Genomic DNA, 15,337 nt, shown 5'->3' with positions numbered 1-15,337 from the left:
GAGAAGAGAGCTACCCCGCACATGGCGAATGTACCAGCCCCTCCATCTAGCCACCCCTGTCGCCAAGTTTGGGTAGGGATCCGGCTGCTCCACTCCTACCTGACCTCCATCCACCTCTTGCTGCTCTCCATTGATCCAGACGCCGACCCGGATCTACGCATTGGCATCCATGGCGGTAGGATCCAAACACATTCGCCTCTCCGACCTCTGCCACCTCACGATCTCCTGCTCTACCTGTCGTCGCAAAGTCGATCTGCGCTGCCCCAACCACGCACACCCTCTACTGCATCCAAGCCCTGAGATGCGTCGTTCCTGCTGATGGCCGGCTCCTTTGTTGCCGCCCCTAGCAAATCAACATCAACAGCCGATGCTGCTGCTTTGCTCTGCTTCCGTGTGTTGCTGCCTCGTTTCCTGGTGCTGCTGCCTCGCAGATCCACAACAATAGCCAACGTGGATCCAGGGACATTGTAGACATTTGACAACACTTTGGTTTTTCTACAGGCTGGTAAACAAATAGCTAGTTTCTGATTCGCAAAATCTACAGCTACAACTGATTCTCTGGAATCCAATCCACAGCTGATTTCAGGAATCTGTAGCCCAAACAAAAAGGGCCTTAGAGGAGGTGATTAAAAAAATAAACCAATTTTTTTAAGCATCGATGCTTATTTCTACAGAAGGATGTCTAATTAAGCGTTTATCATATATAAATAAGCACCTATGCTTAAGAAAAATCTAATTTATTTTTAAAACACTTTCCCTAAGCATATTACATTGTACAAGGTCTAATGATAGACACTAATTAAACAGCCAAGCTGCCTCATGTGGGGAGGAAAATGGCAAGTCATGTCTACTTGTCTACTTTCCCTAAGCATATTACATTGTACAAGGTCTAATGATAGACACTGGCAAGTCATGTCTACTTGTTTCTGTGATTGTGAGTCCTAGCTATATCCCGCACACAATCAACAATACATAAATCTTTAGTGGAGTCCCCGAGACCTCTACTATTACAGTACATGCCTCTCGGGATGAACCAATGTTGGTCGATTGAAGGTTTCCCTTGTGTGTCCCTCTTTAATTTCTACTCTTGATATTGAGGAGAAGAAATAGAAAGCCCCGCATAATGGAAGTTGGACCACTTTGTCAATGTGACCTATCCCAGTTCCGGTTTGTAAGTCATCTTACGAAATCAAATAATTTCAAAACACTAAGGCGCGGTGCATTAACTTTTACCTTGTTTTTTATTTTTTTGATATGAATAAATGAATCAACTAATAAGAGATGTAGAACGTGTATGTTTTTAATGACTTGAGACTAAGTAGCACGACATGCATTGATTAATTGATTGCATGCAAGGATATTAATTAGCAAATTAACATTAGTTTCTCTTGTTTTCATCTTCGTCTTGGTCGCGTGTACAACCTAAAATGACTTATAAACTGAGACGGAGAGAGTAATGAACATGCTTTTTGATGAGGTGCGGTTTGGGAGACTTTTATGCGACCTAAGAGCTACTTCACATAAACTCAAATCTCATTGGTAAAATGTACCAAGATAGTAAAAAAGGCAAAAATTCTTTAAAATTTTGGAAGTAAAATCATCTTATTCCCATTATTTCCCCGTGGAGACCCCAAGCTTACACAAAAATTGGAGAAATACAAGATTTTAGAGTGGAAAGATGGAGCTAGAAATGGACCTACCTGCCGAGGCATCCAACCATCAACATAGAAAATAAGAAAAATCTATGTCCACTTTTGTGTTGACAATTTGACATACTTCAAAAAGTTTATACATGATAGAAGAAGTCATAGTAGACATTAAACCATGATACTTGATCCGAGACTGTCCATTGTCCATATTAAAAATAATAATTCAAATTCAACAGAAAAAAATCGTTCAAAATAGGTAGAGGGGTATAACGAAGGAACTCTTTTGTGCTAATTGAAAAGGAAAACACCATCCACGGCATTCAGAATCCCGTCATCATCAGCCAAACCACCGCCTTCCTCCTCTTCGCCACACATTCCACAAGCATTCAAATCCCAGCTAAGACGACGACGGGATCTCACTTCCATCTCCGTGGCTTCACCTTCCTTGCGGTTTTGCTTCACCCGTGGGGAGGAAGAGGAGTCCAACACGTCAGAGCTCAGCACTACGATGGCATCCTCCAATCCCACCACATCGCCATTGTATCCCCCCACCATTGTTCCTCCCGCGATCGTGTCCTTGATGCGCATTTCTGAATCGCGATCCAGTCGGTCGACACCGTCGATGAATAAAACGCGGTGAGGGTTCTCCAGGATCGCTTCGAACAGCCTCGCTCCGATGCCACCGTCGTTCTCCGGGGATCTCTGCCTCTTGAGGGCTAGTTTGGTGGAGCGTGCGGGAATGTCGGGGATACCCTGCAGCTGCAGGTCGGCGAAGTCGGCGTGGGAGCCAAACACGAGCCTCGCGAGCTCCCGAGCAACCGCTTTCTTGCCGCCACCGTCCCTTCCATGGAAGAGCAGCCAGGTTGTCATGGACGGGGACGACGAGCTAGAAGACTTGTCCCCCGCCCTCCTCCTCTTCACACCGGATCGGCACCGGAGCACCATGCTCGATATACCAGGGACGATGTTCCGGTGCCATGGAAAGCGCAGCTTGAGCTCGTCGCACAGGATCTTGAGATTTTGCGCGGTGAGCTCCGTGAACTTCGGCCGGCGGCAGGTAGCCTGCATGCGTAACGGCTCGCGGCCGGGCAATCGGATCATGATTTCATGAGTGAGATGCTGTAGAGACATGTATCTACGTGGATGTGTTATACGTACGTCTGCATGAACACTGGTGCCGCAGTATGTTGTATCTTTGTAGCGGCGCAGCCACGGAGGAAGGCTCGCCGTAGTTGGGACAACGTCGGTGCCGCCAAAGAAGGCCGGACGCCTTGCTCCTGATTTTGCTTCGCTAGCTTCACACTCACTGCAAGAGAACAGAGAAAATAAGTGTGCATGTCTAGATATTGATTTACTTCAAACAAATTTCATGGGAATAGTGGATTACTGAAGCTGCATGCATGTGTGCACTAGATCCTATTCAACGTCCATATATAGCAACGGATTGTCGCCCAAACAAAATTCTATTCTTGTTTTAAAAAAATTCATTTTCTCCATTCTCTGTACTGTTTTTTATTTTCTCATGCAATTACTTTTTTAAATATTTTTACATTTCATTTGGTGGTAAATATTTGAACGTTATGAAAGTTATATGTCTAGACATGTACGCACAATTCATTTGAAGTACATGAAATTTTGTTTCAAATATTTCGACACTTCTATAATAAAATATATGAATATAATACTCACTCTGTAAACAAATATAAGACATTTTAGGTCACTAGAGCAGTGACTTAAAACGTATTGCGTTGTTTACAGAGGGAGTTAAACATGGGATGGAAATTCATTTCAAAGATACAACTTTTATATGATGTGTATGAACATTTTTTTTTTGCAATATATGATTTTGCCCCTTATGTAAAGTGGTTTGATTTATATTAAAAATGGGTTAATCGTGGACAGATATTTTCTGAAATATGTAAAATATAAAAAATATATGAAATTATTGGGTTCACCAATATTGGAGCGTTTAGGGGCTTGGAGGAAATCCCTTTGCTACGAGCGTTGAATATGATGACTCTAGTAATATCTCTGTTCGAGATACATGACTATAGAAGTGGTGGAGCTAGGAGGGCTCTAGCTCCCGTTTGGTACAGTTTCAGCCAAATTCAGAATGAAAACTTCCTGTAACTATGGCTTAATAATTTGCGGCCAGCTTTGTGTTAATTTCCGTGCTAAATGCTTACATGCTCTATATAATGGGGTGAAGAGAGTATTTCAGTAACGAGAAGCCTTTATATCCAGAAGGTTGGTTCCCAAACATGACAAACCATGTGTCATCAACATCGACACACCAATGGGGACGTGAAGCCAATATGAAGAAGCGGAAAAAATAGAAATCTAGATAACCTACGAAGTAAGGTTCCGCATCATTGTGAACTAACCCGTGATTAGGTTAGAAGGACAATGATATATATGCCCTATCCTTCAAGTCCCAGATTTATAGATTGCATTTTTTGAATTTATTTCAGGTTTTCAACGATGTGCCTTCAGTCAAAGGAGACATTCTTGTCGACTACGAAGATGTTTGCGGGGACTTCATGAATCTCAAGATGATATGCCGGTTCAGTCTTTCAGAGATTTTCATAGGATAAGAGCATGCATGTGTGCTTGCGTTTATAAAGACGTGCGTTTATAGAGATGAGTGTATGTGATCGATTTCATTTTACTGTACTTATAAGAAAAAAACATTCCGTGCCATTCTCATGGCCAAGGCAACGAAACACCAAGCCCTAGTTAAGAAGAGAGAAAGCTAAAAAACACCTTGTCCTCCAGGTACCTTGCTTCTGGGACGTCGGGCACGACTGGCAAGTGAAGCTCCGGGACGGTCTGGAGAGATGGTTGTCCTCCAGCCCTAATATTCGGGAAAACCCGATCAGGAAACCTCGGGACGTCCAAAGAAATAACAGCTTCCCTGACCTGGGAGCTCGAGAAGCCGGCCGCGCGCATGACGCGGTCGACGCTGGGGTCGTCGAGGATGGAGACGACTAGCTGCTTGAGCTCGACCTTGTCGCCGCTCACGGCGCGCATGCGACACTGCGCATGCGCCCGCTTCAGCGCGGCCACGAACGCGTTCGACAGTGCCGGCGGGTCGACGTGGTCGCCACATCGGCAGCTCGCGGCGGATGCTGGCCTTGCCACAGCGAGGCCGTCGAGCGCGAGGCCTAGACAGAGGTCGAGCGCGTTGTGTTGCAGCAGGTGTGACTGGGACCTCACGCAGGCGGCGCGGAGGGTGCATGCCGTAGACGCCGAGAGCATTGCGCTGGTGATGTGGAGCGGTGTTACCTGCGCGTGCCCCCTCCGCAATGCCAGGCTAACTGCCTGCCGCACCATGCCGGCCGCCTCCTCCCCGAGAGCTTGCCCGCCGGAGATCCGCATGCTCGACCGTGCCAACCTAGCTACCACGTAGTCGTCGAGTGTAGTAGACGTACGTAGGCGTTTATGCCTCTTGTTTCAGGGAGACGCGGCCCAGAGATTTATGCGCGTGCATGCAGAGACAGGCCGTCGCACGGAGGTCGGCATGCATGCAGATGCAGGAGTAATTGCGCTCCACTGCACGCAGACGCAGTTACGCAGGTAAGGTCGATATCGCAGGTTGTGATGGTTTTAGCCGGAATCTATATAGTACAGTACGTAGATCTCGAGGACCACAACTTCGTCAGTTGATCTTCTTCACTGATTTTTTGCTTTGTATATCAGACCAGTTCTAGACCGTCGGATGCAAGTCTGGATGAGTGGTGGATAAGTATGGTTGCATGTTTCCTTCCCTACGGCGAGTTTTCAAATTACCCCGATCAATCTATGTACTCCGATAATCACTCTTTGGATACACCACTCATAGTACGTGGGATGGGTGGGGGTTGACCGTTTGAGGGCTTCCGAAAATCACTAATCTATGTACTCACTAATCTATGTACTTCACTGATCTATGTACTCACCGTTTCAAATTATATTGGTTGCAGTTGCTACATATATAAATTTTATAAAGCGTCGTAACTTTTTATTGTGTGCTTCCTTTTCGTTTTATGAATATATTGAATGTGTTCTGCCTGTGGAATTTTTTTTATACAGCTTCATAAGTTATCATTCGGTGTATCATAAAAAAATAAATCCTTTCTTTAGTATCATTCTCTGCTACAGTAGTAGACCAACTGATATGCAAAAAATACATGTGATTTGCTTTCTTGTTCTGTAGCAACATTGCTTTAACACGAGAGTTGAATTCCCTTACAAACCAATGTTCGTTTGCTCCCAATGATGTCAAAAATTGCTTCCATATAACAAAATACGAATGAACACAGCAGGATCCACAAGATGGAAGTACTCCCTCCGTTCCTAAATATAAGACCTTCTAGAGATTACACTATAGACTACATACGAAGCAAAATAAGTGAATCTATACTTTAAAATATGTCTATATACATACGTATATAGTCCATAGTGCAATCTCTAAAAGGTCTTATATTTAGGAACGGAGGGAGTAATAAACATGTGAATGCATAAATTGTCATCATCCAAATCTGAGCAATTAAGCCCCAGAATTCAGGGGACATTAAGAACCCACGGAATTAGGATGATAGGATCTGCAGTCCACCAAGGCAATCACAAAAAATTGCAAAAGTAAGATCGTTGGCAAGTAAAAGCTGGAGTAGACAATTCAACCGGAAGATATCAAATCGATAAAAAAAAAGCACATGCACATTGCGCAACGCCTGCTGAAACGTGAGTGTCGTTGTGTAGAGGAACGTCGATGAGATCGGAGAGGCGTCGAGGAAGATTGTCGGAGAAATCAAGGACCGTGAGTGAAAGAGGACATCGTCGATGAAGGACAATAGGAGCGAAGGTGGTGGTAAAGTCCCACATGGAAGGTAATTCCGTTGATTTGGTTTGAGGATCGTTGTGGCGGATGACGATGAGGAACAACGTGATCTAGTCATATTGGCGGCGTGAAGACGGCTGGTTAGGGTACCGTGGTGGATCAGGAGGTCGACAGAGAGATTATATCACTAGTAGGAAAAGGACCATTAGTCCCGGTTTTTCAACCGGAACTGAACAATCGGGACTAAAGGTTCAAACCTTTAGTCCTGATTGGCTTATGAACCGGGACAAATGTGTTCCATGTGCCCGCTGCGGGACGCCCAGGCAGGAGGACCTTTAGTCCCGGTTCGTAACACCAACCGGGAACAAAAGACAGGTACGCGTCAGCAGCTCACAGGTGCTGAGTTTTTTGTTTTTTTATTTGAAAAGGGCGACGGCGGGGGGAGGGGGGTTAGGGGTTTTGGAGGGTTCTATTAGGGGTTTCATATTGTGTTAGCTAGCTACTACATATGGAGAGAAGTGACCTCTCTTTCTCCGTGCTTGGTCGACGGTAGCTAGAACACATAGAGAGAATTCGACGCTAGCTAGTAAGCAAATGAAGGAACCATTAATTACACAACATCGTCATGAACATATATAGAGAGAAATGACCTCGCTTTTGTATTCGAGGATCTTCAATCTGCCTAATATAGTAAGGATAATTACACATGCAATAATGAAGGAGTTGAGCTAGAGACTTAATTGTAAAAATAATACTTACAGACAATAGGAACCAACGATCGTTGATTGTATAACTGAAATAATTTATCAAATTTAACAAACAACGACCCATTTCCATTGTAAAAATGCTTATCTTTAATTCCCACGTAGGTACTGTTGGTCCCGTCCTTGCAGGCTTTCAAGTACCAATCATGTAGTCTTGGCATCATTGTTAATAGTTCCGTCAACTGCTCCGGTTTGACGATAGCCTTCCCGTGCTCGTATCTAAGGGCTACTATCGTTGCAGTTTCGAACTGTACATTATGGCTTACGAAATCAGCAAGGGTGAAACCAGGATAATTAGCGGCCACTATCCCCGGATCAACATTAGCGACATCGGTAAACACCTTGAGCGGGGGGCACGATTGCTTCTCCTGTTCGTCGAGTTGGGGAATTGTTTTCCCATTTCTCGAACCACTGGTACTTAAGCTTTCCGACTGCTTTGCTTTAACGTATGTCTTTTGAATAGTTCGCTCATAGTGTGATGGCAGCGGACGCGGTACCGGTGGTGGTCGCTCAAGGGCATCCAGACAGCGCTTCGCTTTTACCAGATCAACTTTCTCCTTTGGAGGTGGACGTTTTGGTGCAAAAAATTCCTTATTATAGGTGGCCACAATTTCTGCGTTTCCCTCCTTAGTCCTCTCATATGGTAACTTTGGAGGAGCCTTGAGGCTTGGACCAAATTTGAATATCTTCCCGCCTCTTGTACCGCTAGCCGTCGGAGCGGCGACATCTCTGTTCCGCCATTGCTGACGTGCAGGAGGAGGCAGAGAAGGAGGCGGAGTGCGCTCACGCGTCGGAGGAGGCGGCAGAGGAGGAAGCGGAGTGCATTCACGCGTCGGAGGAGGCGGAGTGCGCTCACACGTCAGAGGAGGCGGAGTGTGCTCACGCGCCGGACGAGGCAGAGGAGGAGGAGGCAGAGTGCGCTCATGCGTCGGAGGATGCGGAGTGTGCTCACGCGCCGGACGAGGCGGAGGAGGAGGAGGCGGAGTCCGCTGATCAGTCTGCCGAGGCGTCCAGTTTAGAAGCTTGATGTACTCCTTTCTCCATAGACATGTAGACCTTAAAGCATTTTCCACATGAATCTCACCTTCACTTGTAGGGTAGTCAAGCTCCAACTCCTCAAATCCATCCATTATTTCATCCACTTTCACAATAGCATAGACATGTGGAATCGAACGGTAGTGGAAAGTTCCCTCAGCTCAAGGAGGTAGAACGGAGCCGAGCGCCGCCTACAAGGTAATGACATGTCATTTCTCCATTAGCACACAATGTTCAGCCTCCGTGATACTCTCCACGGGGTAGCGAGGAGCCGTGAAATCAGGATGAACGAGCTCCGTGGAATCCACACTGCTTCTCCACTGAGATGGTGGGGTAGCTTCTGTGGTAGCGCCCATGGAAGGATCTTCATGCCGCTGAGATGGTTGGACGGTAGATCGCTCGCTCTCAAGTTCCTCTAGTTTCGCTAATCTTGCACTGAGCTTCTGCATTTCGGTTGCTTCCTCTTTTTTCTTTCTCTGTCGGCTTCTATAACCATCGTTGTCGGGAAACCTGTGCTCCCAGGGAACGGAGCCTGATGTGCATCGTGTTCGTGATTCCCGAGGGCCTCTGTCAACTCGTCCTTCTCTCTATCGAGAATGAACGTCCCTTCCTGCGCTGCCTTGATTGCCTCCTCAAGCTTGGTAATGGGTATTGAAGTTGTTCGTTCATCCAAACGCACTTCCCTGATTCTCGGTCCGAAGTTCCCCCAACCCCAAAGAACCAAGTCCTTGACCGATCTGGCCAACGCAATGTCGCTAGTCAGACCCCTTTAGCAAGAAGGTCTTGCTCACCTTTGTCCCACAACGGCCGGGCTTTGTTGTAGCCACCTCACCCCTTGATATGGTGATACTTCTTCTTTGCAGCATTTCGCTTGTTTGTCTCTGACCTTTGCTTACCCTTATTCGATTTCTTGTAGGCCAACAATGCGGGCCAGTGATCTCTGATCTTCTCATATTGACCGATGAACTCTAGAGTCTCATCTTTCTCGACAAACTTTGTGTTCAAATGTTTCCTCCAATTCTTGAATAGTTCTGCCATCTTCTTAAGAGCAAACGCCTTGACCTTTCACTCTATAACTGGGTTATTCGGATCCTCCTCTAGCGGTAGGCTGAAATTTGTCATCAGCGAGGTCCAAAAATCATCTTTTAGTCTATCATGGACATAAGAAACTTCAGATCCTTCTTCTTATTCCATTTGTGGATTGTTATCGGAACGCTGCCCCTAACAACAACTCCGCACGGATGTACAAATGCGTTCTTTGTCCGCTTGGGAGCAATCGATTGACCATTTCCCACGACTTATGTGATCATGAACCTTTCATCCTAGCGCAACCTTTTTTGGGCCTCGTCTCCTTACGAAAGTTTGGCTTGATCCGGAGGGCTAAAAAAAGAAAGAAGCGTTAAAGTGAGCACATGATTACATATATAGGTAAATTGTTTGGGACACCTAGGTGCCTGGGCACCTTGATCGGGTCCAACCCGTTAAGGCTTTTTGTTTTCAATTGACGTGCACGATCATTGATTTGTTTCCTAATTTACTTGCATGTAAAAATATCCATGTTTGAGATGGCGTCAATCTTTTTAAACTTTCTAAGTTGGTACGTCTCGTTTTTATTCCTTTGTATGAATATACCTGTCATATTTTTTGGTATGTGTCTACCTGATATGAATATGTGAAACTTGACAGTATCCAATATATAAGTTCATACTCAAGATATTTCTCGGTATGTACATACCTAGATGTGAAATTTATGTGTACGTATCCATAAAGTCACATATAAATAATTTTCTGGGTATCTACTCATGCATTTGACGTTGGGTATGTAGTTGTGGAGAAATACTTTGAGTATGTACATACATGAAAATATATTGAGCATCTTGCATATCCATAAATATTTATGGTTGTTGGGTATTATACCTAACTAAAATATTTATATGTTGGTGTTGTACCTAAACAAAATACACATACTCAGGGTATTGTGCCTAATAAAAATATAAGCATACTAAAGATACCCATGCTAGTAGTTTTTCTTTCTTCCTAATGAGTATCATATACCTTCCATCTATGCAACATCAAACATGGCAAGAAATAGAAGACAAATAATCACCACACATTAATTATTACTTTTTATCTCCTATTATGTCTCTCAACATGAAATGTTATCATGCATGGTGCGTGGGGCCTTATTTATGGCAATCAATTAGTAATTATGTCATAATTATTTTGATTGGCTGTTTCAAATGTAATAATCCGTTAACAAACATACCCGTTACAACAACACACATCTAAATGCAATCTAGTGGTGGAAAGGCAAGGAGCCTGAGCACCTAGGAGCCTAGGAGCCTGGGCAACTAGTGGTGCAATATATATATATATATATAGGCTCGCGCTATTCGTCACCGTGGTTGAGGAATAGTTATTCTTCATCCCCTCTATTTTAACATCAATGCATCGTAATTTTATATTCCGTAAATTTTGTCTTATTTTATACTTAAAAAGAGATCGTAAAAAAATATAATCAATGTAAAAATATTTTATGTCACATAAAATTACGAACATACAGAAATAGTGCAAATAATACAATAAATTCATTTTTCTGTTCTTGTGACTTATACTTTTCTTTGTCAAATTTTACGTAGTGATTCAATATAAACATAACTATTTATATTTCAAATGTAATTTATTTGTAAATTGACCGTATGATTATCTCGGGTGAAGAATAAACTATTATGCACCCTTAAGAGTCTTATTCTGCTAACAATTTCGCTTATTTTGCTAACACTTCTACACTACTTCGTCAACCTGACGTTAACCGCACGACAACCGATAAACTGCGGTAACCCAAAGCCCAACCCTCCCACTCCACCTTCACCCCTGAACGAACCCACCCTTCATTCCCACCCTTCTTCCCCCACCTCCATCCACCCTCCTGGCGCTCCATCGTCTCCACCACCACCCACATCTAGCGCCACATCGCCTCCACCACCACAGCGCCCCAGCCTAGTCACCAGCGCCACCATCCACAACCCCCACCCGGAACGGAGCTCCCGCGACGGATCCAAGCATCCCCGCGCTGGATCTTGTGCCACCGCTGCCCCATCGCCACTAGCCTCCTCCCCCGCCCCGCGGCCTCCACCCCCCACCGGCTTCTTCCCCCTGCCGGCACCACGACCTCCACCTCCACCAGCCACCAGGTGGCCTCCCCAGCCACGGGTTCCCCTTCGCCTCAGATCCGACAGCTGCCATCACCCCTCCTCTTCAACCTTTCGGTCGACTAGCTACCCGAAGGCGAGGCCCTGGTACCCGACGTGGATTTGGGCTCGCCGCCCAGTCGTTGCCTTCCCAACCTCAGGCTCCTCCCCCCGCAATGGACTCACGCTGGATCCCGTGGAGGCCCAACCAGATCTCAGCCACCACATCCCTCCCTCGTCATCACCGGTGGTCCAGCGACAGGCCCCGGGGGCGTCTCTCCTTCCACCAAGTTATGACATCCACCTCCCTCCATCCTCTTCGACCGGGACGATGACCTGGGATGGGCCTGGATGGCTACCTTCAACGCCCCCCGCGTGCCATTCGTCGACGAGTAGTCGCCCCCGCGTGCAGTTCGCTGGCGGGTAGTGTGGCAGCGCCGCTCGTGAAGTTCAATAGCTCCCCAACGGCCGGCAACACCAGATTTTTACCCCATCCCATGTTGCTTCAGTTTCCAAGGGCGATGAAGGTCAAACGGCGGAGCTGACCCGTGCTATTTTAGAATATTCTTTTTACTCCTTTTAATTCCGGATGGATTTTGGATGTGCAATGCACTGTAATGCACCTTTTTGTCTATTTCAGATTTGTTTGTGTAGTGCAGTGTAATGCATTTCTGTGCTTGGGGTTGTATGGTGCAGTTTGGTCGGGTCCTGCTGCCACCCTTGAGGTTGCAACTTGCGACGTGCAGATAAGGGAAGCGTGCGGTTTCCATGTGCATTTTTACAGTTTCAACGGATGGATGTTTTAGTGTGTTTTGTTTTTTTGTTGTGCCCGTGGAGATGTATGCATGTTTGTATTTCTTGTACCCATGGAGATGTATGCATGTATGTAAAATGGGTGTGCCCGCGGTCTATCCTGCTGTTTCACAAAGAAACAAAAAATGATGCAGTTCAATAACCTTTACCATGTGGTCTACATCCGACTAAAAAAGTTAGAAAAAAAAATAAAGTCACGAGGTTCACTTGGACTCATGTTGGGGTTCACTTCCCCCTTTGATGTGGTTCACTTGCCTCCGTCGCCGTGGTCCACTCTTGTTCATAAAAAGTTAGTAAAAAACGACAAAACAGAAATAATGAAGTTCGCTTGACCGTGCGATGCAGTGCGGTTTTCCGTCAAAAAACAGTGCACTCTTCTATCCGATGCGGTCCATGCGTTGATTTTGTACCGCGAAAAACAGAGTGTCCATGTTTCGGTAAAATCAAAACTGTTCTTAAACCGTAAGGAACTAGAGAGAGTGTTCTACATGAAAAAGATGTGCTTCATCAACACCTTTCCAACGCTGTATCATTTGCTTCATTTCGGCGAAAGGTTTGGAAAAATTTACGAAAATACGCTCGCAGCTACACAAAGGCAGCGGTACCGTTTTCGAAATTCGTTTAAAACCTCGAGGAATCTCAACAAATGACCAACATATGAAATTTCTGACTATTTCATAGCTTTTCAATGCTATATCACACGCCTCGTTCCGACATACGGTTTTAGAACTACAACAAAAAATGTACCGGAAAATTTAAAAATTTGAAAAACTGAATTTCTTTTTTAGTAAATTTGAAATTATTTTCAAACCGTAAGGATTAGAGAGAGCAATATACATGAAAAAGATGTGGCTCAACGATATATTTTCAATGCCATATCGTTTTCCTCATTCCGACAAGTGATTTAGAAAAAATCGAGAAAATACGCTCGCTGCAGCCCGTCATACGCCCATTGTTTTCTAAACTGCTCTTAAATCGCGAGGAATCGCGAAAAGTGTTCAACATGACGGAGTTGGAAATTTCCGTAGAAATCTAACGATATATTATCCGCCTTATTCCCACAAACGATTTAAAAACTGCAGCCAAAATGGTGTCGAAAAAACGCGTGCAGTTTTTTCGAGTGACATTGTAGTGTTTGTTTTGAAAAGGGATGCAATGCACTACCATTAAGCGTGCAGTTGGGAAGTGTTAGCAGAAAATGCATAGATAGACATATATGTCTATCTATGCATTTTCTTTACACGTATCAATTTTTCTAAATTCCCGTGTTATAAATTCAGTCGAGTCACATATACTGTTGGATCATTTAATTGATCGGGTCTCGGATTTTTCAACTTGTGCTTTGTAGTAAACTACAACAATTATGAATTTCTCAAACATATATTTACCGAGTTGCAGTGCAAACACGACCAGGGATTCGATTAACTACACCAAGTCTATATGATCGGGTTTAGCAAACAGGAGCCGATTTTATCTTATGGAAAGCTGAGTCTCTTAAATAAATTTCCAAAGTTATAGAAATTATGGAAACATGATCTTTCTGGTTGCATGATAACCAGCATTGATGGTTTTCTATTCCAAGCCAAACAAGCTTCTAAAGTCAATTGTTGAGTTGCATTGCAACCACGATCATGGATTTCATTTCAAGCACAAAGGCATTATTTCAGGATATTCGTACAAATGATAAATTACCGGGTTGCATTGGAATCAGTGTCAAGGATTCATTCAAGAAAGATTAATATCAGTTGAAAATAATTTTTGAAGTGCATTATAGCATTGCAAAATAAAGAAACAAGTCCTGCTCCTTTTACTCAGAAATTTGCAATCCGGCCTGATTTAGTATTGCATATATGAATAAAAATCGGTTATATTATTCTCACATAGTCCCATGTCGGGTAGGCATTCGCCCCGACACTTGGGGCTACATGATATGATGTTATTATTTTCAAATGATAAGACAAGTAAGTCCCGAGTCGCTATAGGCAACCGACCCGACACTTGGGGACTACACTACTTAGTTCAAGATCTACAAATTTTCTAAAAAGTGCCAAGTCGCTGCAGGTGTGCGACCCGACACTTGAGGGATACAGTGTTTAGTTTTTTATACATATTATAAGGTCCAAATTGAAGACATGGTCCATCACATACTGATGAGTCATCCCTTGGGGGATACACATGTGAAATTCAAATTATTCAGTTTATAACCAGCGACTCAGATGGACAATCCGTATTTCTCTAACCTATCTATCTACAACATTCAGTTTATAACCTACTTCTCGAACATGAAGGAGGCAAAACAACCTGACCCTTGGGGGCTACACTCGCTGAAGTTTTATAAGTATAAAGCAATTACAAGTCCCGGGCTGCTTGAGGCAAGACAATCCGACACTTGGGGCATACAGTCAAGATATTTTTCTATGCAAAGCACCAAGTTATGATGAACTAATAAACTCGAAGCTTGGGGCTACGGGTAATATGGAGATAAAAAAGAGGAAGAACATCTTCAAGCTATTGGTTTTGAGCGAGCCGGGTCTCATTTTCTTGGAAGCTCGAAAAGTTCACATTAGGCCAAATCATTGAAAGCCGACTCAACATCAGATAGATTTTTTATATTTCAATATTTTCATCAAAATGAAGCAATGGAACCGACTCAACGTTAGATGGGTTATTGTTCCTAATATTATTCTGCAAGGAACCAATGTCAGCAAGTTGATTGTTTAGACCACCTGTTGATATGACAATGACATGCATTTTGGATGAGCCGGTTCATTTAGTAAGTCAGCTAGAAGAGCATGTCGGTCCTTTAACATAATATTTATTCCTATTCAAGAGATTAGCATGAATAAAATTCAAGCTAACCTCGGGACTAATGTCGAGGATACCACCCACGGTTATAACCCGGCTAAAGGTTTGACCCGGTCTAGATCTTGAAAGCTCTATGGGTTGCCCCATTTTATGGGTTAAGAAAAGATGACAAGAAGGAATCCAAGGCTCAATGACGAGACCCGACAGGAGGCCGACTTGACAGGAGCCCAATATGTTGGCTCTTAGAGAAGGTCCCAAAGG

At 44.3% G+C, this 15,337-nt stretch overlaps 1 protein-coding gene across 1 annotated transcript; it reads right to left on the bottom strand.

Moving 5' to 3' along the window:
* Positions 1-230: 230 nt before the first annotated feature.
* On the bottom strand, positions 231-5,027 carry LOC123442064 (protein SMAX1-LIKE 3-like). The gene is made up of 4 exons (XM_045118179.1): positions 4,429-5,027; positions 2,808-2,955; positions 2,070-2,711; positions 231-590 (listed from the first exon to the last, which is right to left on the bottom strand). The coding sequence occupies exons 1-4, from the start codon at positions 5,025-5,027 to the stop codon at positions 231-233; spliced, it is 1,749 nt and encodes a 582-aa protein (XP_044974114.1).
* Positions 5,028-15,337: the final 10,310 nt, after the last annotated feature.

The sequence above is a fragment of the Hordeum vulgare genome, chromosome 3H (genome assembly GCF_904849725.1).
Source record: "Hordeum vulgare subsp. vulgare chromosome 3H, MorexV3_pseudomolecules_assembly, whole genome shotgun sequence".
In the NCBI taxonomy this organism is placed as follows: Eukaryota; Viridiplantae; Streptophyta; class Magnoliopsida; order Poales; family Poaceae; genus Hordeum; species Hordeum vulgare.
The sequence above is the reverse complement of the archived record's forward strand: the minus strand, read 5'-3'. Positions and strand labels throughout refer to the sequence as shown.

Coding starts and splice junctions, on each gene's coding strand:
- LOC123442064 (XM_045118179.1), bottom strand. CDS start 5,027: ATGCGGATCTCCGGCGGGCAAGCTCTCGGGGAGGAGGCGGCCGGCATG. Junction 2,712..2,807: donor GCACCAGTGTTCATGCAGAC/GTACGTATAACA, acceptor TTACGCATGCAG/GCTACCTGCCGCCGGCCGAA. Junction 591..2,069: donor GTGAAGCCACGGAGATGGAA/GTGAGATCCCGT, acceptor TTTGGGCTACAG/ATTCCTGAAATCAGCTGTGG.